The sequence below is a fragment of the Mandrillus leucophaeus genome, unplaced genomic scaffold (assembly GCF_000951045.1).
Source record: "Mandrillus leucophaeus isolate KB7577 unplaced genomic scaffold, Mleu.le_1.0 Scaffold383, whole genome shotgun sequence".
In the NCBI taxonomy this organism is placed as follows: domain Eukaryota; kingdom Metazoa; phylum Chordata; class Mammalia; order Primates; family Cercopithecidae; genus Mandrillus; species Mandrillus leucophaeus.
This window is the reverse complement of record NW_012104065.1, coordinates 2,789,737-2,814,054: the sequence shown is the minus strand read 5'-3', so window position 1 is coordinate 2,814,054 and position 24,318 is coordinate 2,789,737. Positions and strand designations below refer to the sequence as shown.

General features: G+C 36.5%; 1 protein-coding gene across 1 annotated transcript in view; it reads left to right on the top strand.

Moving 5' to 3' along the window:
• Positions 1 to 18,307: 18,307 nt before the first annotated feature.
• The window catches only part of SLC15A5 (solute carrier family 15, member 5), a 102,264-nt gene continuing 96,253 nt past the window's right edge, over positions 18,308 to 24,318 (top strand). Inside the window, exon 1 of the mRNA XM_011990831.1 lies at positions 18,308 to 18,668. Coding sequence (XP_011846221.1) covers positions 18,308 to 18,668 — 361 coding nt within the window. The remainder of the gene's footprint in view (positions 18,669 to 24,318) is intronic.

Genomic DNA, 24,318 nt, shown 5'->3' with positions numbered 1-24,318 from the left:
CAGATCTGAGTAATCCTTGGTAAATCATGTCATTTCCCTGGGCTAATGACCTCATTTTTACTTGGAGTACTTGATTAGATGCCTTCTAATAACATATCCAGGTCTATATTTGTTTTCTAGTTTTCATTTTTTACTAGATAACATATATCTCTATGCTATATATAAAAGTGCCTGAGTACCTTTTGGTTGATTGAATTTCAATCTAAATCTGCTAGTACTGAACTGTACCATACCTACTTTAAAGTCAGTTTCCAAGTCTGTTCTATAATGCTCTTTTAGGCCCATCATTTACTTCTCTTCATTTTTCTATCAGTGTCTTCTAAATAATGAGGCACAACTGAAAGTTTCTGTTTCATCTGATCATCCTGAAGCACAATTCTGATATGAATGAGCATCTTCATTATATAAATCTCAATTTTCAGTTCAAACCAATAGTATATAAGGCATTACATTTTCTGCTATTTGGAATCTCTGACTCAATCAGAGTTTACCTGTAAATATGAGTTAAGAAAATGATAAAAATCAAAACATAATTTTGATAGTTATTTGGACAGACAGAACAATGTCAACAGGGCCTTTCTATTCTAATTGTTAGTAATCTGCCCTGACACATATATATGTTTTTTCCTTTAACAAATATTCATCGAGCACTATTTTGGGGCCCTTGTAAATGCTTTTGTTGGGAAAAAAAATAGCAAGAATTTCTGCCATTATAGAACTTAATCCTAGTATGGGAAAATATTCCATTAAACGTGTGTGTATGTGTGTGTGTGTGTGTAGAAAGATAGATTAGAATGATAGGTTAAAACTTGGGCAGAGTAAAGGATATTGGACTGAGGGGTTTCCTGGGATGTGGGACTTTCAGTGTTAAAACTGGGAAAGTCTCAGGCAAACTAGGACAAGTTGGTCATCCTACAGTGTGGAGGAGGGAAGTGGCAAACAATTTTAAAGAGGAAGCTCAGTGTCAGCTTAATTGAGATTATATTATCTGAGCAAGTCATGATGGAGGTGAGGAAGCTGGACATGTGGCTATCTGGGAGAAAAGCATTCTAGCTAGGGAAGAGCCAGAGAAAACACCTAATGTGAGACAACGCTTAAGTCTGAATATGTTAGGTCAGTGCGAAAGTAATGGTGCAAAACCACAATTACTTTTGCACCAATTTAATACATAGAAAGTACATATTAAGAAGGATTATGTCTATAAGGCAGCAAAATAAAAAGAGTGAGGTATGAGTCAGAACAGCATTCAAATCTAGGCTCTTCTACTTCCCAAGACTCATATTGGATTTCTGCAAACTCCTTAAGGGCACAATTATGCATTGTGAGAAATAATAAAAATAACAAGTTTGGATAGTCAGTGAATGGAAAGGGATTTAATAAAATTATATTTGTACCAAATCAATGAACCAGAAGAACTTTGGAACTAAAATTCATCACACTTCTTCTTCAATATCCTTTGAGTCATTTAGACTTTGTCAATATAAATAAACCCAACAAGAAACCAATCAGTATAATTTTTTCATAAATATTTCTGGTACTTAGTTTCTGCCTTGTCTTAATGATAAAATATGTGCATGAAGAATCCTGAAACAATCAATAAATATTTGGCATGACCTTAATAACCCCAGTCTTAATCTGTACCAAGACAAAGTCAGCATTTCACAAGAAAAATATAATCTTGCATTTTCTCAACATTTTAATTCTTATTGACAGCTTCTCTGGATAATTCACACCACAGAAAATCCTGAGCTGAGAAGGACTTTCTTTGAATTGGTTAGAGCTATTTCAGTAAAGCATGCAATTGTATTAAATTTTAGATTCATTTTGCACGTTGTGGACAGAGTGTACCTGTTCAGCTAGAGTGAATACTTCAAATAAAACCAGATTTACAAAGTCCACATCTTTCCTCTTCGGTTATTTTCTACTCAAGGATACATTTTGGCCTAACATGTACCAATTCACAGCAGAAGTCCCTTTCTTTTCACTTTTTACCACATCCTAAGCAATTCCTCCAAGGACTTCCTCAGCATTATCTGCAGATGGGAAAAGCAATTCACAATGCAATAAAATTTATAGCTCATAAAATTATGAATAAGCCAAACGTTAAAAAAGAAAAGTTAAACTAGGTTTAAAATGATTTTTATAATATCAACCACATGAATTGACACAGAAAATGAATTGCAAATGTAAGGGAATGCAACAACTAAATGCTCTGTGCTCTCTCGGTGCTAAATGGAGACTGTTGGCAGAGCACAAAGAGATTCAGGAAACAGTCAATGATTTCTCTCAGTAGAGGTGGCCAAAGTAAGGCCCAAAGTATATTTTTTAAAGTACATTAACCAGGTATGACTACATGTACATAAGCTCCAAAGAAGGAGGTACCTGGAAACGAGATGATGAAATCATGTGTCAACTCAAATCATTACTGTGGCTTTTATGTAAGAAAAATAAAAATACGGCAAATAAAGAATTAAACAAGCAAACCTTTTTTTTCCTCTCAGTAGCAGAAGTTTCATTTTTAAAAGAAATATTAGAATACCTAGCAATGTTAGAACAGACTCGATTTTCCATTTCCTTTAGCTACTTATGAACACCTTTGGCCACAACGACATCGGAATCTAGAAGGGTAAGTAATGAAAACGTATTATAAATATCTAATCCAAAATGTGGGGGTCTCTCACAAGGTTTGTTGTTGGTGGCCTTTCATTTCTTACTATACACATTTTTCCTGGATGACCTCACTTATTTCATTGGCTGTAATGATTATACATTCCCAAATGAACATTATTATCACTCACATTCTTTGCCCCAGGATGTATTTTTAACATGATCTGAATCTTTTTCAGTAACTTTAACCAGCATGCCTAAATTCAAGCTAAATATCCAACCCTAACCTGCTTTCTCCTCTGTATTCTCCATCCCAGTTAAACATTATTCACCCAAATGAGTGTGGGATGGCACAGGAGGCAGAGACAGGGGGAATGTGCAGTCACTGTCTATACATCCCTCTGGGTCCAGTATTCCCAGCCCGATCCACATAATTAGCATATTTAGACAATGATACCTATGACATGTTTGTTGAGTTCACCTTTTTCTATTTCCAGTATTACTTTCTCTCAGTTCTATCCCCAGCCTTTCCTCTACTTTGCTGTCTATAACTGGGAGGCTGTCCTCTGCAAACTGTTTCTGAAACTCTTACCACTTCCTTCTACTTAACTTTGATCAATGGGGTACACATGCAAAATTGGAGGCTTGGAGAAAGGGGTGGGGTCAGGTTATTTCAAGCCAAACTTTGACCCAAATATACCACGTTTCTTAGGTTCGGGTCATTTTTCTGAATGGAATTCACTTTTTTACCTTTTCCATATAACAAATTCCCACTTTCTTCATGTCCAGCTCAAGTATCACCTGATTGTCTCCTCATCTCAGGGGAATTAATCAACTTCTCCCTCTTCCTGAGCACTTTAAAAATACCTTGAGTGTAGTACTGAACATACCAATGAAATTTATCCCTCACCAAAGACATCGATGTCTTGGTTATTATTATATCAAATAAGTACATTTTAATTCTTGTCAACTTCATGTTTGACTATTCAGTTCTTCCTAAGTCTACCTGGCAATACCACTCCTGCCATTCTCATTTCTTCCTAGACTCCCACATAAGCATGCTTTTTCTGTCCTAAATATTGAAATCCTCCAAGAAGCCTTGCTTTCCCCTTATCTTATTCTTCCCACCCTCCTTGAGTGACCTCAACCACTCTTATGGCTCCCTCTACCATCAGTAAACAGATGATTCCTATTTAATCTGTATCTCTGGCCCAGGCTGGTCTCCCCAAGTTCAGATATAAACAGTCTGGGCATCTCTTTCTCTGTGTCCCATAGACTTCCCAAAGCAATATAACAACACTTGGTTCATTTTTTCCCTCACCCCCCACCCAATCTCCTACCAGCCACCGTCTTCACTCATCTGTGTCTCAGGGAATGGCACTGTGAAATTTCTCCAGCCAGAAATCTGGGAATCAAGACTGATTTTCCCTTCCCTAGCACAGATACTAAATCAGTCAGAAATTTTTGTAAATCTTCCCTCCTTAATGACTCATTAATCTGTACCCTGTTTCCTATCTCCGTTATAATGCCTGCTAATAGGCTCCTATCACTTATCACTAAGATTAGTTCCATACTACCTGGTTACTATGACCTCCTGTCCATTCTTCTCATTGCTGCTAGAAAAATGTTCCCTTTGCTCTCTAGAATGTAGTTCTGACCCCATTAATCCTCAGCTGAAAACTTTTAATGGCTTCCCACTGAGCTGAGAATGAAATCTAAACTCTTCATCATGACCGGCAAGGCTCTCCACAATTTTGTCCCATCTAAATCATTTCTCACCACTCCTTCTCTTCACATTATGCTCTAGAACTAGCTAAAAGTATCTACAGTTCTCCATTTCTATTTGCTTTCACATATCATTGCCTTTGGCCCTTTCTCCCCTCTTCCTGGAATGTGCTTTACCTTCCTGTCCCAGACAACCCTTTGTTCTTCACTGAGATTTCATGCAGACATCAATTCCTCCAGGAAGTTTTTATCGTACAGTCTCATGAAGGTGCACCTCATTCGCTATCCCATAGTGCCCATGCATTCCTCTCTGAGAACAATTTTCACTATTTTCTAATTGTATTTATATGTACTTATTTCTCTTTCAACCCTAAGACTATGAATTCCTTGAAGGCAAAATCCATGTCTTTTTCTTTGGGACCCCCTATTTAGTACATTTTTTAGCATAGAGCAGGTGTAAAATAAATATTTCCTGAATGAATGAAGTAATCTCGTCATACTTATATGTATACATATGGCATATCTAAAACATATAACATACTTACTTAAATAGAATGCAAGTTAATCAGGCCTTATTCACCTTAGAAACCAAACCATCGAGCAGAGTGTCTGACATAGCAGGTGCCCCAAAAATGTTGAATTTTGTTGGCTACAAATGGTTTCCATCAAAATGATTTGGTGCCTGAGTTTATTGGACAATCATGGTAGCCCTTTGCTCTCTTGTCCTGTGCCAAACTATTAAGACAGTCTGTGCCTTCTGAGGACCTAGACTGGGCTGAGTGAGCATGATGAAAAGCTTAAAAGTGGTACAAAGCTTGGTCTTTGTTCTCTTAGAATTTTACAATCTAAATATTTGCATTCATGCATATGTAAATTTGCTGTCAGAGTCCATCATATGGATGGAACAGACAGGACCTTACTAGACCTATAAAATGGTTCACCACTCTTCCTGGCCCCCATAGATCCAGAGCCAACGTTGTTCCCATTCATATATGCTGTTTTACAATACACAAAGTTTTCTAAAATCCATGTCAAGAGCTGGGAAATGAGTCAGAAAAAGACATCTCACTCTATGAGATAACTTACTCTAATTTCCTCATTAGTGAAAACGACATCATAAAGAATATCTGCCAACAATCTGATATAAAAATGTACATGCATCACGGAAAATAATTGCTGTTCAATTACTACTGAATTATAAAGCCGTCGTCGTACAGGTGCAATAATGCAAGAGCCTGGAAAAGTATGAAAAATTGCTTAGCTCAGGTAATTACACGTGTGTGAATAAAGTCCCCAGAATAAAATGTGCAGAGTTTGAAGAAACAATGAAACCAGACCAAAGAGCTATTTATAACTATATATTTTTAAATGTTCTGTTTTGTTTTCTTCTGTATACATTTTGAAACACCAGGGATAATTTTTGAACTATGGGGTGCAGGAAGAGAGAAAGATGGAGTAGCTCTTCCTTTGCTTTCCTCTGTGTTCATCTCTCAAACTGGATCCACAGGGAGGGTACTACGAAGATAGAAATCTAGCCATAACCATGGTAATTGCATATTTCAAAATGGTTAAATCTTGCTTATGCCCTGTGCATAGTTTACATATAATGAAAAGTAAAATTTATAGGAAGATGATTCTATTACTACTGTGAAAAAGATTTATTTCTTGTAAATTTCCAGGGTCTTTAGAAAGGGAACTTAGACTCAGAGAACTAGAAAGTGTTTTAAATATCATTTAATCCAAAGCCCTTAGTCACTGTGTAAGAAACTGAGGTCCTAAGAAGTTAATTGTGCAAATTTGTGTAGATAGTGGAAGAACTAAGTCTAAAATCATTTCTATAGTATTATGGATTTGATTAGGCATACACTCTATTGGTCCAAGTCAATTTCTAATTTTTAAGATACTCAAACTTCAAAGCTCTAGGACAGATTTTTATCCAATTACAATGTTGAAGAAAAAAATGGGATTAGCCGCCAAGGGGCATGAATTTTATTGCAGGACAAGCTATTAATTAGTTAAGTTAGCTAATTTACCTCTCAGATCTTCAGCTGTATAACAATGTAACATAAAAGACTTGGCCAAAATGCCCTCTTTCAAGTCTAATGTTGTATAAGTTTGAAATTAGGGGAGAATTGGTCTAAAATGATGAACTATAAAAATCAGATATCACCATCCTAACTCTTTATCCACCTCACCAATCCTGCCCTTTCACAGTAAGATGCCTTCTGTAAGGTAGCCATTTCCTCAAAACATGTCTACTAACTCATATTCTAAGCAAATGATAGGTTTAAAAGTGGGGGCCTTAACATTCATTGACAATTTAATTTCCTCCTCCAGATCTTCCCTAAAGTTTTTGCAGTCAAAACTCAAATCTCAGATGAATGACAAAGAATTAGTTTTATCTTGACATTGACTAACAGTACGTGATGCTTATGTTTTACTTATAATGAAAATATAATCTTGCATTAAAAGAGTAGCCAAATTCTTTAGTTCACTCCAAGAAATAAAAAAGACACTCAAATAAATTACATTTGATTTTAAATTTAAATTTAATTTAGTTTAATTCAATAGCTTCTCGGCCTTTGGGCTAAGAACAAGTGTAGAAATTAAAATTAAATTTTGATAAGTATTTTGCAATGAATTTCAAAACAACTAAAATCTGTCCATTTTCCTATTTTAATAAAAACTTTAATTTTTTTCTCCAATTCATTGCTATTCTAGTTTATGTTTAGCATTCTATATTCTTTCCTAGGTACTTCACAAAGGAATAGCACAGTGCCCCAATAAATTTTCATGAAATCCAAATGGTATTCAGGAGAGGGTGATTAAATAGTAATGTTCTAAGCTGCTTTTGGCTTGGGAATGTTTAACATTGTTACATAAAATGTCATTGTGTTCTTTCTGCACAGTGGGGGATATGTTTCACCTCCACTCAAAGGAAAAAGTGACTTCCTATGAAAAACAGAGATGGGGGGGAGAGAGAGAGAGAGAGAGAGAAAGAGAGACAGAAAGAGAGAGAAAATGAATTTGATTACCTTCTTTCATCAACTATTGGATATGCCCCAGGTGCCTCAAACTCAAAATGTCAAATGGTAAAGTCCTGTTCCTTTGTCCTGGTCTGTTCCCTTGCATGAATAGCACCACCGTCCACCAGGATGCCTACGCTAGAAACCTGCACAGCATTTTTGATGCTCTCGCTTCTGTCATTAAGATTCTACCTCGAGGCCGGGCGCGGTGGCTCACGCCTATAATCCCACTACTCAGGGAGGTCGAGTCGGGCGGATCACGAGGTCAGGAGATGGAGACCATCCTGGCTAACACGGTGAAACCCCGTCTCTACTAAAAACACAAAAAATTAGCCAGGCGTGGTGGCGGGCGCCTGTAGTCCCAGCTACTCGGGAGGCTGAGGCAGGAGAATGGCGTAAACCCGGGAGGCGGAGCTTGCAGTGAGCCGATGTGTATAAGAGACAGCTCCAGCCTGGGTGACAGAGGGAGACCCCGTCTAAAAAAAAAAAAAAAAAAAAAAAAAATTCTACCTCGATTTTTCTATCAAATTCTATCAAATTTTCTGCCAAATCCTGGTACTTCTGTTTCTGTACATTTTGCCTAGATGATGACAGCAGTAGAGTGGTGGTAGTAGTAAAATAAATAGCTAAGAATTATCAAATCTCACCAGTACCTCTTAATTGGCACCCAGACCCGAACAGGCAAAATGGCTTTGCATCAAAGACTTTAGCTCTTTATACCTTGCTTTACTGTAGAAATTCACTCTATGTAGACAGGTCCAGGAATGACTTCGAGAATGAGTTAAAATTCCATCTTATAAAGCTATGTATGATCTGGATTTTCTTGCTCTTCAGTCTTATTTCTCCCCCAACTCCTCCAGGTCCCTGACCCAGGACTTCCAAATCCGCTCCTGCCTTAAATCATAAAAAGCTTTTTTTTCAGTAACAAGCTCATTATCACAGAGAGCATACCCTCTGTTAATAACAATCCTAGCCTTATATATCTTCCCCCAGCTAAATTCTATTCCTCCTTTAGATCCCAAGCACAAGTATTATTTCCATGGAAAGGTTTATGTGGACTTTCTCAGGTTGAGATGCAAGCCTTGCTATATGCCTCCCTGACATTTCCTTCTTCATAGCATATAGCTCACTGGACTGTAGTTCTTGCTAATTGTTGGTACCCCTCACAAGATTGTAAGATCCATAAAACCAAGGTAGGTATTTTGTCATCATAGCGTTTTGGTGCTTGGCTTCTATTAGGTGCTCAATAAATATTTTTTAGTAGTCAGATACAGTCTGCTTGCTGCATAGTAATGCTTTTACTTCATTCATAACATCCTGACAATGTCTAAACCTATACTATTCATTCATTCATTCTTCAGAAAATCAACCAGGCATTCATTCATTCAAAATGTTTTAATACATAGGTTGCAAATGGATTTTACCCAGTTATTAGAGTCAAGATCCTGGTAGCCAATTGGGAGGAAAATATAGTAAGCAGTACTTCTTGTAGAACTCTGTCTGAATGAAAGTAATTTATGTCTGGGTATGTCACACGGCACAGCAATGTAAGCCACTGGACATGCACTGAAATAACTAGTACATTCCAGGCACTGTGCTAGGCTTATAAAGATAAATATGAAATTGCCCCCTGTTATCAAAAAAACTCATGGTAAGCAAGAAAAGGGTCATTCAAACTAATTAATATAATATATATGTATTAGAAGAGAGAAATATAAGCAGTGTTTTAAGAGCCCAGAGAGCCTATGTTTGAGAATCAAATAAACATTTACTGAGACGTGATATTTATGCTGAAGTTTAAAGAATGAAGAGAAGTTCCCAAAGTGAATGGAAAATGAAAGTGTCCCAAGAATGAGAAATAGCATGTGAAAAAGCAAGACAAGGTAAAAGAACATGGCATAGTCCTGGGACTGTGAGCATGTTATCCAGTTCCATGGCAGAACAGCAAGGAAGACTCTTATCACAAGGCAGGAACTTGATCATAAAGGGCCTTTTGTGCCAACAAAGAATTTCTAACTTGATCTCATAGTTTAAAGGGATTATTTACAGACTTTAAGCAAGGGAGCATATTGAACAAGTTTAGATTAAACAAACAAAAAAAATCTCTGGAGGTTTAGTGAGGATTAAATAGAAAAGTGTTTCCCAATATCTTGAAAATTGAAATGATTTTAAGTGATATGTGGTTTGGGCATTAGATAATGTAGAATCCTGCTGTAAAAAAAGGTGGTTGTTTCTGTACTATCTTTCAATCTTTTTATTATATAAAGGAAAAAGCATATGTTGAGTGGAGGTGGTGGCATCAGGCCACTTAAATTTAAGTCCCTGCTCTACTACTTGTAATTGATCTTGAATAAGTTATTCCTGTTCTGTGCCTCAGTTTCCATAATGGTAAGATGGGGCTCATAAAAATGGTATCTTCCTCATAAGATAGTTTCAAAGATAAATTAATTCATTCTTAGAACAGCCTGGCCAAAAAAAAAAGTTAGTAAATGTTAATAATTATTTTTAAGTAGTATTATTATCTTTATCGTTACCTTCCATTTATGACAAGTAATTTCATTTATGGTAGTAACTTAAAGTTTCCTTGTTAAGGAGGTGAAAGATTTCTATAAGTAGAACTATAAAACACTGCTAAAAGGCATCACAGATGACACAAACAAATGAAAAATCATTCTATGCTCATGGTTTGAAAGAATCAACATTGTTAAAATAGTCATACTGCCCAAAGCAATCTACAGATGCAATGCTATTCCTATCAAACTATCAGCATCATTTTTCACAGACGTAAAAAAAAAAAAAAAAACTATTCTAACATTCACATTGAACCAAAAAAGAGACCAAATATCCAAAGCAATCCTAAGCAAAAAGAACAAAGCTGGAGGCACCACATTACCTGACTTCAAACTATACTATAAGCCTGCAGTAACAAAAACAGCATGGCACTAGTTTTTATATCATGGTATTAGTATAAAAACAGATACACAGACCAATGGAACAGAATAAAGAGCCCAGAAATGAAGCTACACGGCTACATTCACCTTTGTTGATGTCCAATTAAGTCAACAAAAATAAGCAATTGGGAAACAACACCCTATTCAACAAATGGTGCTGGGATAACTGGCTGGCCATATAAAGAAGAATGAAATTAGACCCCTATAATTCACTATATTAAAAATTAACTCAAGATGGATTAAAGATTTAAATTTAAGATCTCAAACTATAAGAATCTTGGAAGAAAACCTAGGAAACACTATTCTAGGCATCAGCCTTGGGAAATAATTTATGACTAAGTCCTCAAAAGCAATTGCAACAAAAATAAAAATTGACAATTGGGACCCAATTAAACCAAAGAGCTTCTGCACAGCAAAATAAACTGTAAACAGACGACCTACAGAATAGGAGAAAATATTCTCAAACTACACATCTGACAAAGGTCTAGTATCCAGAATCTATAAGGAACTTAAGCAACACAACAAGCAGAAAACAAACAACCCCATTAAAGATGGGCCAATATGGCCAGGTAGGCAAAAAGACATGAACAGATACTTCTCAAAAGAAAACATACAAGTACCCCCCCCAAAAAAAAAACATTAAAAATGCTCATCACTAATCATCAGATAAATGTAAATCAAAACCACAATGAGATATCTCACACGAGTCAGAATGGCTATTACTAAAACGTCAAAAAAACAACAGATGCTGATGAAGCTGTGGAGAAAAGGGAATGCTTATACACTGCTGGTGGGAATGTAAATTCATTCAGCCATTGTAGAGAGCAGTTTGGAGATTCTTCAAAGAATTTAGAACTACTATTCAATCCAGCAATCCCATTACCGGGCATATATCCAAAAGAAACCAAATCTCTCTACCAAAACATGCCCTCACATGTTCATCACAACACTATCCACAATAGTAAAGACATGGAATCAATCTAGGTGCCCATCAATAGTAGAGTGAATAAAGAAAATGTGGTACATATATACCATGGAATACTATGAAAACACGATAAAGAATGAGAGCTTGGGAGGCTGAGGCAGGTGGATCACTTGAGGTCAGGAGTTCGAGACCAGCCTGGCCAACATGGTGAAACCCTGTCTCTACTAAAAATACAAAAATTAGCCAAGCATAGTGGCGCATGCCTATAATCCAAGCTACTAGGGAGGCTGAGGCAGGAGAACTGCTTGAGCCCAGGAGGCGGAGGTTGCAGTGAGCCGAGATCGCACTACTGCATTCCAGCCCCGGTGACAAAGTAAGACTCCGTCTGGGGAGGCAGGGGGGAAGAATGAGAGCATGTCCTTTGCAATAACATGGATGTAGCTAGGGGCCATTATCCCAGGCAAATTAACATAGAAACAGAAAACCATATACTGTGTGTTCTCACTTGTAAGTGGGAGCTAAACACTAGGTACTCATGGATATAAAGATAGCAACGATAGAAACTGGGGACTACTGGGGAGTGGGAGGGAGAAGGCAAGTATTGAAAAACTATTGGGTACTATGCTCACTGCCAGGGGGGGCTCATTTGTACCACAAACCTCAGCATCATGCAATATGGCCAGGTAGCAAAGCTGTAGAATGCCCCCTGCATCTAAAATAAAAGTTGAAAATAAAAGTCTCCTTGTTAAATAAAATTACTTGATTTTTAAAAGTAAGCCATTTTAAATAACACTATTAAGAAAATAATAGGAAATAAGTCAAAAAAAAAAAAAGAAAACAATATAACATATGGCAAAAATCAGGCAAGTCAGAGGGACAAGAAGTAGGCAGCTAGGGCAAACTGATGAAAATGATGTACAAGTGACTAAGGTACGAGAGAGACAGAAGCAATGCCTGAGGCAGCAGTGCAAAGGAGACATGCTAAAGGACTCAAACTACAGCAGAGTAGAAGGCAAAGAAAAAGGATGGATTTGTAAAATATTAAGAATGTTGAATTGACAGCACTGCCCCTCCCCACCACCACTAAGTATAAAATAGCCTAGCACATGTTAGGGACCCAATAAATATTTTCCTGAAAAAGGTAAATATAATAGGTAAAGAAGTGAAGAAAGAGCCTAGGACATCTCAGTTTTTTTACCTTAAATATGTGGATAAGTGGTGATGCCATGAACCATTAAGAAAAGGAAAAAGAGGAGTAGAATCTGGCAAGAAGAAGATGAGTTAAGCTTGGAACATGATGAGTTTGAATTTTCAATTAGAAAGCTAGATGGAAGTGTGTACCCATCTACCAAAAACTCAAGAAGAGGTCACAGTTCCACACATCAATATGAAAGCTACCGGTGTTGTATTTAAATCCTTCTTTTTCCTTTACGATCAAATAGGGGAAAAAAAGAAAGAATGAACAGAATGAACAATAGGGATGGTATGAACAGTGTCAATATTTGTGTTCTCCAGAGAAACAACCAATAGAATATGCTTGTACGTATATATCAATGGATTTTAAGGAATAGGCTCATGTGATTGTGGAGGCTTGGCAAGTCCAAAATCTGACGTGAGTGTGACAGCATAGAGATTCAGGGAAGAATGGCAGTTGAGTCCAAAGGCAGTCTGCTAGGAAACCAGGTAGAACCGATGTTGCAAAGGAAGTTCGCAGTCTGCTGGATAACTCCCTCTTGCTGAAAGCGGGGGTATGGTCAGCCTCAGCCTCTTGTTCTATTCAGGCCTTCAATCAATTAGATGAGGTAATCTACTTTACTCAAAGTCCACTCACTTAAATGCAAATTTCATCCAAAAACACACAGAATCATCCAGAATAATATTTGATCAAATACCTGGGGCCTATTGCCCAGCCAAGTTGATACATAAAATTAACCATTATGGTGTCCATGTAATGACTCATTCCCACTTTACTCACTTTATACTGATTTATCTTGCATGTAGAATTCAACAAAATAGCAAGGTTTGTAATGGTCATTGCATAGTGTGGAGGGAAAAACAGGAGAAAAATACCCTTCATTCTTAGTTATCCCAAGAAAAAGGAAAAAACACAGTATATTAGAGAAGAATTGAATATCTTATATATTCTTGGGACTATATGAGTTATTTTCTGCTAGGGGCTTGCATTAGTCCATTTTCACACTGCTACAAAAAACTACCTGAGACCGGGTAATTTATGGAGAAAAGAGATTTAATTGACCCACAGGTCTGCAGGCTTAACAGGAAGCATGAGTGGGAGGCCTCAGGAAACTTACAATCATGGCAGAAGGTGAAGGAGAAGCAAGCACATCTTCCCATCACAGAGGAGGAGAGAGAGAGAAAGAGAAGGGGGAAGTGCCACACACTTTTAAAGCATCAGATCTCATAGGAACTCACACACTGTCACAAGAAAGGCACGGGGAAACCACCTCCTTGATCCAATCACCTCCCAGCAGGTCCCTCCCCAAGCACTGGGGATTACAATTCAACATAAAATTTGGATGGGAACAAAGAGCCAAACCATATAAGGGCTAAAGTAATTCTCTTTCACACTGGACAGAAGCATCAAGGTATAGATATCATACAACTGCCAGAGCCTCTTTATAATGGAAGAGTAGAGGTTTACACAGAGAATGTCTTTTTTTACGAAGCAAAAAGTAAAGCCCAATATGTTATCTTTTCATTTCTGCTTTACACCTTGAACAATGAAGCAAAAATTTCACTCCAAGTCTTTGATGTGCCATTTTTAACAATTAAATTATAGGGAATCCAATCCTCATGTTCTTGACAATGCTTTCAAACCAGGTACCAAACCTCATAGTCAATGGAATTAAATGAAATCGATAGGCCTAAAAGAATAAATATCTTCAAATGACCTTTGTGTATACCATTTACAGAGAATTATTGAGCTAGAAAAGCTCTTCCCTACTGTTTAGAAGACCTATGAAAAGTTACTCTGAAAATACATACACAAATGGAAAAGCATTGCAGCAACCCACTGTACAAACATTTTAAAAGGCACCACCATTTTCTCAGAACTTATCATCATATTGGAGGTAGCTTACAGAGATTCTTTCTAATCCTGAATATTTAAAAATAGCCTCCTTAGAAGCAGGGTTTGCATTCCTAGTGTGTTCCCTAAACAATCCTCACAAGATCTGATTTACACATGCTCTGGGTCCTCAGAAAAAAACGTGGGTGTCATCAATTCATGAAATGAGCATCTGACTCATTTTCTCTATTAAATAAGATGCATTTGCCAACACGTACAAGTATGGTCAACATTATTACTCCCTCTGTTTCATTTGTGACTTTGTCTTTCCAATGAAGGATTCTAGTGATAAGTATAGTCTTTGCCTTCCAAAAACAATATAGGCTTTCCAATTTTAAAAAATGTCTGAAGTTTATATTGTAATTTTGCTTTATATATCAAGAAACTGAAACACTTTCTCATACTTTTAGCCAGTGATATTGCTTCGGAAAAATCAGCCTAGGGATATAATCAGGGAATGGGGAAAGCTTTATGCACAAATATTCATTTTAGCACTATTTATAAAGGTTTTTTTTTCTTTCAACTGTGGGTTCATGGTCAAATGTTTGACAAAGGCTGGCTTATAACTGATCTGAAACAAATATAACTAACGAACGATGGAAGAATAGTTAAGCAAACTATGTCTCCATTAATGTAACCATAAAAACTATGTTTACAAAGAGTTCATAATGGCATGTTAAAATGCTTTTTAACAGTACCTACAAACGGGGTAGAAAATGTATTGTACAATAATTGTACACAATTATACAATTTAAATATTTTAAATCTACTAAAAAAGAAAACGAGCCATGGGGAGAAAACATCCAACAAAATGCTCCAAAAACTTCCATGGTTTTTCTTCTATTTTTAGATATTTTCCAAATTGTATCCAATTTACATTACATACATTACCTCTGTAAAGGAGAAAAATATTACTTTATACCAGAGAGAAGAAGCAGGGACAGAGAACAAGCCTGGGTTGGAGTGGGGGAGGGGGTTGCATAAAACTAAAGTATGCATAAGTCTTACTCAAGGGCCCAAGTTTATTGATAAAGACGATGACATTCAATATTCCCTGCCAAGTATTATTCTCAAGTGGAATTACTACTTGTCCTTTGAGCTCACTCTGAACTTTGTATTGAGAACTAGTAGGGATGTGACAAATAAAAAGGGGGTGGTTTCCCATTGCTTCAACTCTATTCCGCATAATCCAGGCCTTCTAACGTCTGTCTCTTGTGCAAACTGGAATTTGGAAGTGGTTCCATGACATTTCTTTATGGCTCATTGCTTAGAGTAGCTAGAAAATGCAGGAATATAGAAGCAAGTAATAACAAAGGCATTTCCATGTGCAATTCTTGACATTTCATAAGCCCTTTTTTATACCAAGCCTCAGAAATGATCTTCTGAGACAGACTTTACTGTTTGTATTTTGCAGTTAATGTAATAGGCTCATAGACAGGAAGAAATTTGCCTTAAGTGATAAAGGGGCAGGAGTATAACTTAGTTCTCCTAACTCCCACTTAAATGAATATCCTATTTGCACACTATTATGTCCCTATTGAAGTCAGATTTTTCCCCCTTACAGATAATTAAAATAAACTTTATTTCTGAGTAGGTGGCTCTCTTGGAGGTTTACCAAATATCCCCTCCAAAGAAGGCAAATGCTGTTGCTCTTACTGACTCAAGTGTCCCCAGACCACAGGTTACCACCACCTGGAGCCTGATCTTGAGCCAGTAGACAGAGAGGAGCCAAACAATTCAGATGGGATCATCATCAGGCCGTGGGAAACAGCAGTGCTACTCTGCTTAGGAAGGAGCCCTTTGTCAGGGGCTAAAGAAATCAGTCAGTGGCTAGAGAACAGCTTGCCCTTGCATCTAGGGGTAAACAAAAAAGTAAAGTATCATTTAGGGTTCTTTGTAAGCCACAGAAGCCAAATAGGCCTAACTAAATCAAACCAAAATTAATGGGAATCCTTTGAGCCTTCTATAGAAGGAAAAAGTAACCATGCTTCCAGAAGGAAAAAGTAACCATGCTTCCAGAAGGAAAAGAACCATGGAGGTGCTGAGTTCTCCATCAGGGCCTCACGGGCAGTCCCTTTTGCGTACTGCTGATATGATGTGACTGTGTCCCCACCAAAGTCTCATCTTGAATTGTAACTCCCATAATTCCCAAGTATTGTGGGAGGGGCCTGGTGGGAGGTATTTTAATCATGGAGGCAGTTTCCCCCATACTGTTCGCATGGTAGTGAATAAGTCTTACAGGAGCTGATGGTTTTATAAGCGGTTTCCCTTTTTGCTTGGCTGTGATTTTTCTCTCTTGCCTGCTGCCATGTAAGATATGCCTTTTGCCTTCCCTCATGATTGTGAGGCCACCTCAGCCATGTGGAACAGTGAGTCCATTAAACCTCTTTCCTTTATAATTACCCAATCTTGGATATGTCTTTATTAGCAGCGTGAAAACAGACTAATACACTGCCATCTGAATAACTCAGCTGCCACCATGCCCACTCTGGAGTCATTCCGCTCAGGATTAAAATTCCACAGGAGAAAAGTAAAAGGACTATCTTAGATCGTGCGTTGACCCCCTTGGCCAGAAGAAAAGGGATATCCTGATCAACAGTCCCACCACGATCTCAGGTAATAGATAGGAGTCATTCTCCAAAGGAAGGTGAACACATGTCAGAGTGTTGCCCTGGACAGTCCCAGTTTATAACTGTTTTAGGAGTAACTATAAATAGCATCACTTTTCACCTGCACAAAACTGTTTTGTCCAAGTTTGGATCATAAATTGCATGATCAATTCACACAAAGGAAATTTGGGGCATTGTTACCAAGGTAGCAATGCTGAGCAGAGACAAATAGCTACCATTACTATGAGGCTATTAGGAGGGGTCAAAACAGAGTATTTTTCTCCCAGTCTCTCAGAACCAAAAGATGAGAACCAGAGTCAAAAGTCCCTATTGGTCTTTAGGTTTTGACTCCAGCATGAAAATAACATTCCTATACTCAAGTGTTGAATTATTACGACTTTGACCCAATAATTCTGGTCCCTTGTCTTTGTATGTCCTTGCAGCTAAACCACTAAATGTTAAGGTGTTCTCCGTCACTGCTGCTTTTTTAGCTTAATTGGCCCTCCTGCTTTCCAAAATAGAATGCTAACACTCATTCACCCAGTTGGAGGGTCAGGGTGATACCAGATCCAATATTCCCCAAAGCCTGCGTAGGCTGGTTGCTGTATCCCTGACTACTGATTAATAATAAAGGAGTCAAATAGCACCTTTTGATTCTGATTTCCTCTGAGAGGCTGTTCTACAAGCATGGGGTCAGCTTAAAGGAAGCGGGGTTTTGTTTAATATTTTCTCCTTTCATTAGTGCACTTAAATTACTTTCTTGTAAACTCTGCTTGTTACCTAAATGTACTAGCACTTTTGTTACCTAATTAAGTTTCTTATCAGAATTCCAACCAAAAATAACAAGAAATGTAATAATGATAAGATACCGTGCTCCCTCAAAACAGATTTCCTTTTGTGCTTTATCTCTTGGTACTGTTCTGGCTTGTTTAATTAAAGTATCAGAAATTATTAGACTCAAATTATTTCTTGATCTAGTGCTCAAATTCTCCTGAAAAACTGCTTCTTCTGCCTCAATATTTAAACCTTTATCAGTATGAGGCAGATGAGTTTCCACATGTTTGCAACTGGATTCATGTAATTCAATATAATTTTGGAGGACGATCCTAATTTAGCCGCTAAGTAATTAAGCAAACAAATCAGATTTGGCTACACTGAGCTACCGTGAACGTTTAAATACTCATGTCTCCTCTCCTGTGCTCTTGGATCATCAAAATGAAAAACGTTCATGTGCAAAAAACAAACCTTATGAAATTCTAGCGTGGAGATGTGAAATTCAAAGCAACCTTCTTACTTATTTTTTCATCGGAGGGATAGGGCTCAAAATATCACGAAGTTCAAATCACTAATATAAGTTGTGTTCAAGGAGGGTAGTCATGTCTGTTACAGACTTTATCATAACTGATGAGAAAGTACGCTTACATCACAGCATTGAGAAGGAGAAAACTGTAAGACATATTGGCGATTTCTGTTCCTCATACTCTGTGAAAAAAATTCAGGTTGGAATCTGCTTGCTTCTGGTGGAGCTGTGTGAGAGGTTCACATTCTTTGAAGTCATCTGCAACATGATCCCCTTTTGCACTATCAAGCTTGGCTATCACAATTGCCAGGCAGCCATCTTAAACTTGTGTTTTATTGGAACTTCAATACTTACCCCTGTGTTTGTTGGATGGCTCACTGATGTCTATTTAGGAAGAAACAAACTGGTGTATATTTGCTTGTTTCTACATTTTCTAGGTGAGTGTCCTCTGCTGACTGGAATGTTTTGTGACTTAATTGAGTAGATTTTTGTTAGAATTTTTAGTTTATATTATTTTCACTCTGCTCTTAGCACAAAATGTGATAAATGAAGTAAGAATGTGGTTTCAATGTATTTCATTCTCTGTACTATTTGAAGAATGCTAGTAAGTCTGTGTATGTGTGTGTGTGTGTGTGTTAGAGAATGCTTTGATGCCTATATCATTGCACTTATATTTTACACTAGTTACTCCTTTACATATATATCCTACTCCTTAGAATGCCCTCCCTTCCCAAAACCTTTTTACCTCAAGTCCAAATTCATGACAAATTCCCTCAGAAATGTGAAATTTATTTGCTTCACAACCAAGATGAAATGTGCTAAAAAAAGGTTTTTGAAGTTCATGTAAAATAATTGAGAAATGTTTTTATCCAAAGGTGGTCTTTTAATTAGTCATATACTAATTAAGATTGCATATGATGGTATGATTTCTATATTATTAATTATGATTATATGCTTTAAAAATGAGTAAATTAGACACCACAGTGTGCGTCTTTACATATATATTAATATGTATCTGCAAAGGTTTGGGACCGATTGCGAGAAATGCTGGGAAAATATCAAGTTAGTTTAATAAGGAATAGAGAGCAATTTGAAGAACAGACTAGAATTTTAGACTGAAAAGTTCAAGTTATTCTTCTTAAACAACAAGAAGTCTCTGAAAATATCATGAAAACAACATTTGAGAAATGCTATTCTGCAATACAGGATGGTCAACCACAGTGAGAGATTAAATAGACAGAGATCAGAAAATCTCAGGATGATGGTTTAAGCAATAAAGTGCCAATTCAGGAGAGAACAAGTGAAAAGCTATAAAAACTTGGCAACTAAATAAAGCTACAAATGTGATGGGGGTCAAAAATTAGCTCCAAGTTTCTGATCTGAGCAACTTGGGAATATAGCATGCTGTTCACCAATAATGAGAGGTGCAGCCAAAATGAGTGTTGGTAGGAGGACAGATGAGAAAGAGATGGATAGATATCAGGTACTCAACATATCACACAATCTCAGGCAGGTGGTAAATTACCATTCAGAGAATCCATTGGAGTGTAAGTCAAACCTGGAAAGTCCGCAGCTGAAGTTCTGTGGAATAAAAACTAAGGCACTGCATGACAAATAATCACTCAACATTCAACAAATATTTCTTATTGACTACTCTGTACCAGACATTATTCCAGGTCTGGAAATGCAATAGAGAAGAAAGTCATGTGTTCCTGCTAAAGTTGACTTTTTGGTGCAGGGAGAGAGAAAATAAATGAGGAAATAGATGTGATGTCATGTGGCAATAAGTTAGGATGAAAAATAAAGCTGGGTATGGGGACAGGATGGAATGAGTAGTGATGAGGCTGCCACTTGGTACCAAGAAAAAGTTTTCTGATAAGAAGACATTTAAGCAAATCCAAGACTAATTTACTCTGCTTACCTTGGTAACAGGCCACACCAGTAGCATTTGCTGACTTCTTGTTTAACATGGTAATTTCTATCAGCCTAGATTCTGAGGTCAGTCATCAGACAGGATGGAAATCCCAAGTTTGGAATTTGGCAAACAAAAGACTTAAGTCAACTCTACATCCATTCATTTTTTTACTAAAAGTTATTTCTTTGTTGCCCTCTGCTTACAGCTGCCATCAAATTCCAACCAGTCACTAAATATTAGAGGTTATATAAAAATAGTCTCTCCTGTCTGAATTGCTACAACCCTGGCTGAAAAAAATGCAGCTTTCTTCTTTTTGACCATTCCAATGGCCTACTTACTCGGCTGCCAGTTGTCAATCAGTCTCCAGTTCATACTCCATTCTACCAACAACACTGACTTCCTGAACAAATAAATCTCTCTATTGGCTCTATTATCTAAAAAATCAAATCCAAATTTATTAATTTAGCATACAAGAACCTTACCAAGTTCACCTCTCTAGATTTCTCATTCAACATGCAACCCCAACCTTGCTAATTTCTCCTGGCCTCCTTCCCTAGTTTTCTAATCTTATACATGCTCTTCTCTCTTCCTGAAACTGTCACCTTCCCTTATCTTTCCATCCCTTATCCATGATTGGAAAATTCCTGCTACTGTTTCAAGAACCAAATAGCGTTGTTGCTAGCTTCTCTGTGTTCAACCACACCCATATAATACTTATATGATTGCATCCATCACTTTATAACATAATAGTCCACCTGCATGGCTGACTTCTCTGATGGACTCAGCAGTTCCTGGAGAGAAGAGCCAGTGGACCCCCACCACCTAGCAGGGGGTATGACACATCATGGTGCTTCTACAGAGCTATTAAATGCGGGCATACTGATGATGAGATACACAATTGCACACATCACAGAGGAGACTTTTCTTCATATATGTCATAGATTTGTCTTTTTGCTGCCCCATTTTACAACAGATAGAGATAAAGTTTTGATTTAATACAATCAGCCTATTATGACATTTTCTCAAAAGACAGAAGGAAAGTGCCTTTCTAAATTACACAAATATACCATTCAAACTAAAAGTGCCTTGTTCCTAAGTAAATAGTTGCTGCATGAAATAGTTGCCCTGTCCATCCTCTTTGGACATCCCTTTGTCTAGCCAGACCTCACATCACACCTACAGAAGAGAAGACTGAGTGAGTGGTAGAAAGAGAGAAGTTAGTTTCATATCCGGCTAACCTTAAAAGGGAACATTTCAAACTCAATAATTTAAAGGGCTCACCTCACGGTAAATGAATCTGTTGCCAAATAGCTCTTCAGTGCATATATTCTTTACATTGTGAAAGCCTCTGTAGGGGAGATGGAAGCATTAGACCAAATTTTTATCTATAAAGAATTTATAATCTAATTGAGAAAACAAATCACATGAAATAACTCTATAAAAATTTATACCAAATAACACTAATGCCAAATTGATAAAATGAAGAGCAAAACGAAGACGGAAGAGTCATTTTTCACTAATCAAATCATCAAAAAAATTAATGATGCTAACTACCATGAATGAAGGTCTTCTCATACAATGATGGTAGGAGATTAACTTGGTGCATTGTTAAAGAACATTTGCCAGTGGTATTAAGAAGCAATAAAAATAGGAATGCCTTCGACTGAGAACTTAGGCTAATAAAGATGTGCACAAAAATTATGTATCAGGATATTTTATGGTATTCATTTAAAATAACTGAAAAGGTCTTTTAAAATACATTATGATTAGAATATCACATCATCACTAGAAATCATGTTGGAAAAGTATAAAGGTATTTTTAAAATTGTTCATATTATTTGGTTACATTAAAAAATCAACAGTGTAATCTCAATTTATTTAAGTAAAATATATTTATATATATTTAAGAGAGTGTGTGTGTGTATATATCTATTTACAGCTTTTTTCTCTTCTTTTATTTCTAGGAATCCTAGCCCTACCTGCTATTGCAATTGGCATGTTTTCAGGAGGATATATCATTAAAAAATTCAAATTGTCTTTAGTTGGACTTGCCAGATTGGGATTTTGTTCTGCAACAGTGCATCTCTTATCTCAAGTTTTATATTTCTTTCTGATCTGCGAAAGCAAATCAGTTGCCGGCCTTACCTTGACCTATGATGGGTTTGTATATATCATTATATCAATTGCATAATATGTTAACCATATAATTAAAAGATTATGTGTAAGGGAAATAGGGTAGAAAACAATTGTAATTAAACTTTCTTTTCATTGAGAGAAATTTCATTTTTGAAATTCTTAAAATGTTCACTCCCTAAGACCTTAAGGTGATTTTATTCTTTCAGTAAAGAAAAACAATATAGGTTGAAATAATAATGTCTACAATTTATGGGTAATTGTAATGAGTGGTGGGTAATTTTATCTGCATTTTATAAATGAGAAAGTAAAGACTTTGCCTTTCTATTCACATTCTCTCCTGAAGGTATAGTGATATTTTAAGACTATATGGTATATGTTGATGCCACCAGTCTGACAGCTAAAAATATGTCTGCTTATGTATTAAAATGTATTAATATTAACTTCTACTAGAGTGTCTATAGATATAACTAATTAAAACAAAAAAACATTGGGTCCTTCAATACTTTTTGATACTCTGAAGGACTCCTAAGAAAAAACGTATTTGAAAACTGTCAAAAAATTATTTTTCCCCAAAAGTCTCTATGAGGTTGACATTTTTTACAAAGAGTAGTCACATTGCTAAGCTATGGCAGAACTAATCTGAACACAAGAGGATCTGATTGCAATTTCTGGACTAGGTCATTATCTTAGTCCATTTGAGCTGCTATAACAAAATACTGTGTCATTTGTAAATACACAGAAATGTATCTCTCACAGTTCTGGAGGCTGGAACATACAAGATCAAGGTGCTGGGAGATTTGGTATCTGGTAAAGGCACACTTCCTAGTTCATAGATTGTGACATCTAGCTGTGTTTAGTCATGGTGGAATATGCAAGGGGTCATTAACTCCATTCAGGAGGGTTCGCCCTCATGACCAGATCACATTATGACAGCCCTGTCTCTTAATACCTTCACATAGGAGATTAGATTTCAATCTATGAATTTAGGGACGCACAAATATTTAGACCATAGCAATCATAAACCTTTCTCCATAGCTACTCCCAGTAGGATGTTCTCAAGCAAAATAACGAATTAGATGACTTTAAATGAAAGTATTAATAATGTGTTTTCTAAATTACTGATGGACTTTTTTCTCAATTTAAATGACATACTTATTCACAGGTGCTTCATCAATCCCCAATCATTAACGAATTTTTGCAAAACAAAATAACTTTTAAAATCTTGAAGCAGAAAATTTATACAAATAATATGCTTTATAATTTTAGCCATGATTAAAATTATATTTAATAATTTATAGCCTTATTATAAAGTAAATCAGTTTAAACATATTGTAGTGTCACTTAAAAAATATACAGAACTTTTCTAGCCCTTTTCAACTGATTCTATTATTTTTTGTTTTTCATTCTTCAGAGGTTCGGCTCTAACCAAAATGAATTCTTATTTTATGTAGTTAAGATACAGATTTTAAAGTTCAACCACATTAACTAGCATCCATAGATTCACAGAAGTTTATAGTGACCTGAGAGGAACTTCAATCTAATGCCATTCCCTTTATCTCACCCCCCCCAAAAAAAATGAGTCTAGAAAAATAAATTTACTTTTCTAATGTGAAACTTCTTGATGGAATCGTAATAACCTCTTGTGTAAGTCTTATCTAATCCCTGATTTATTTTTTAAGTTTTACCTTTTCTAAGTAATAAATCGTGTCTTCGTATAGAAGGAGAGTTACAAGCATTAAAAAATTAAAAGCATTTTAAAAAACCTATTTTGGCATTATCAGATCAAATTTCTTGATCTAATTAAAGAAAATCCTTTATTTCATTTCTCTCTTCTTTCCCTCACCTTCCCTCCTCCTTTATTTCCCCTCTACTTCCCCCTTGTCTCTCTCCTCCTCTTCCTTCTTTTCTTCCACTATCTTCTCTTTCTCTCTTTTTGATATATGTCTATCATATATTTTCAGAAATAGTCCAGTAAGATCTCATGTAGATGTACCACTTTCTTATTGCAACTCAGAGTGCAATTGTGATGAAAGTCA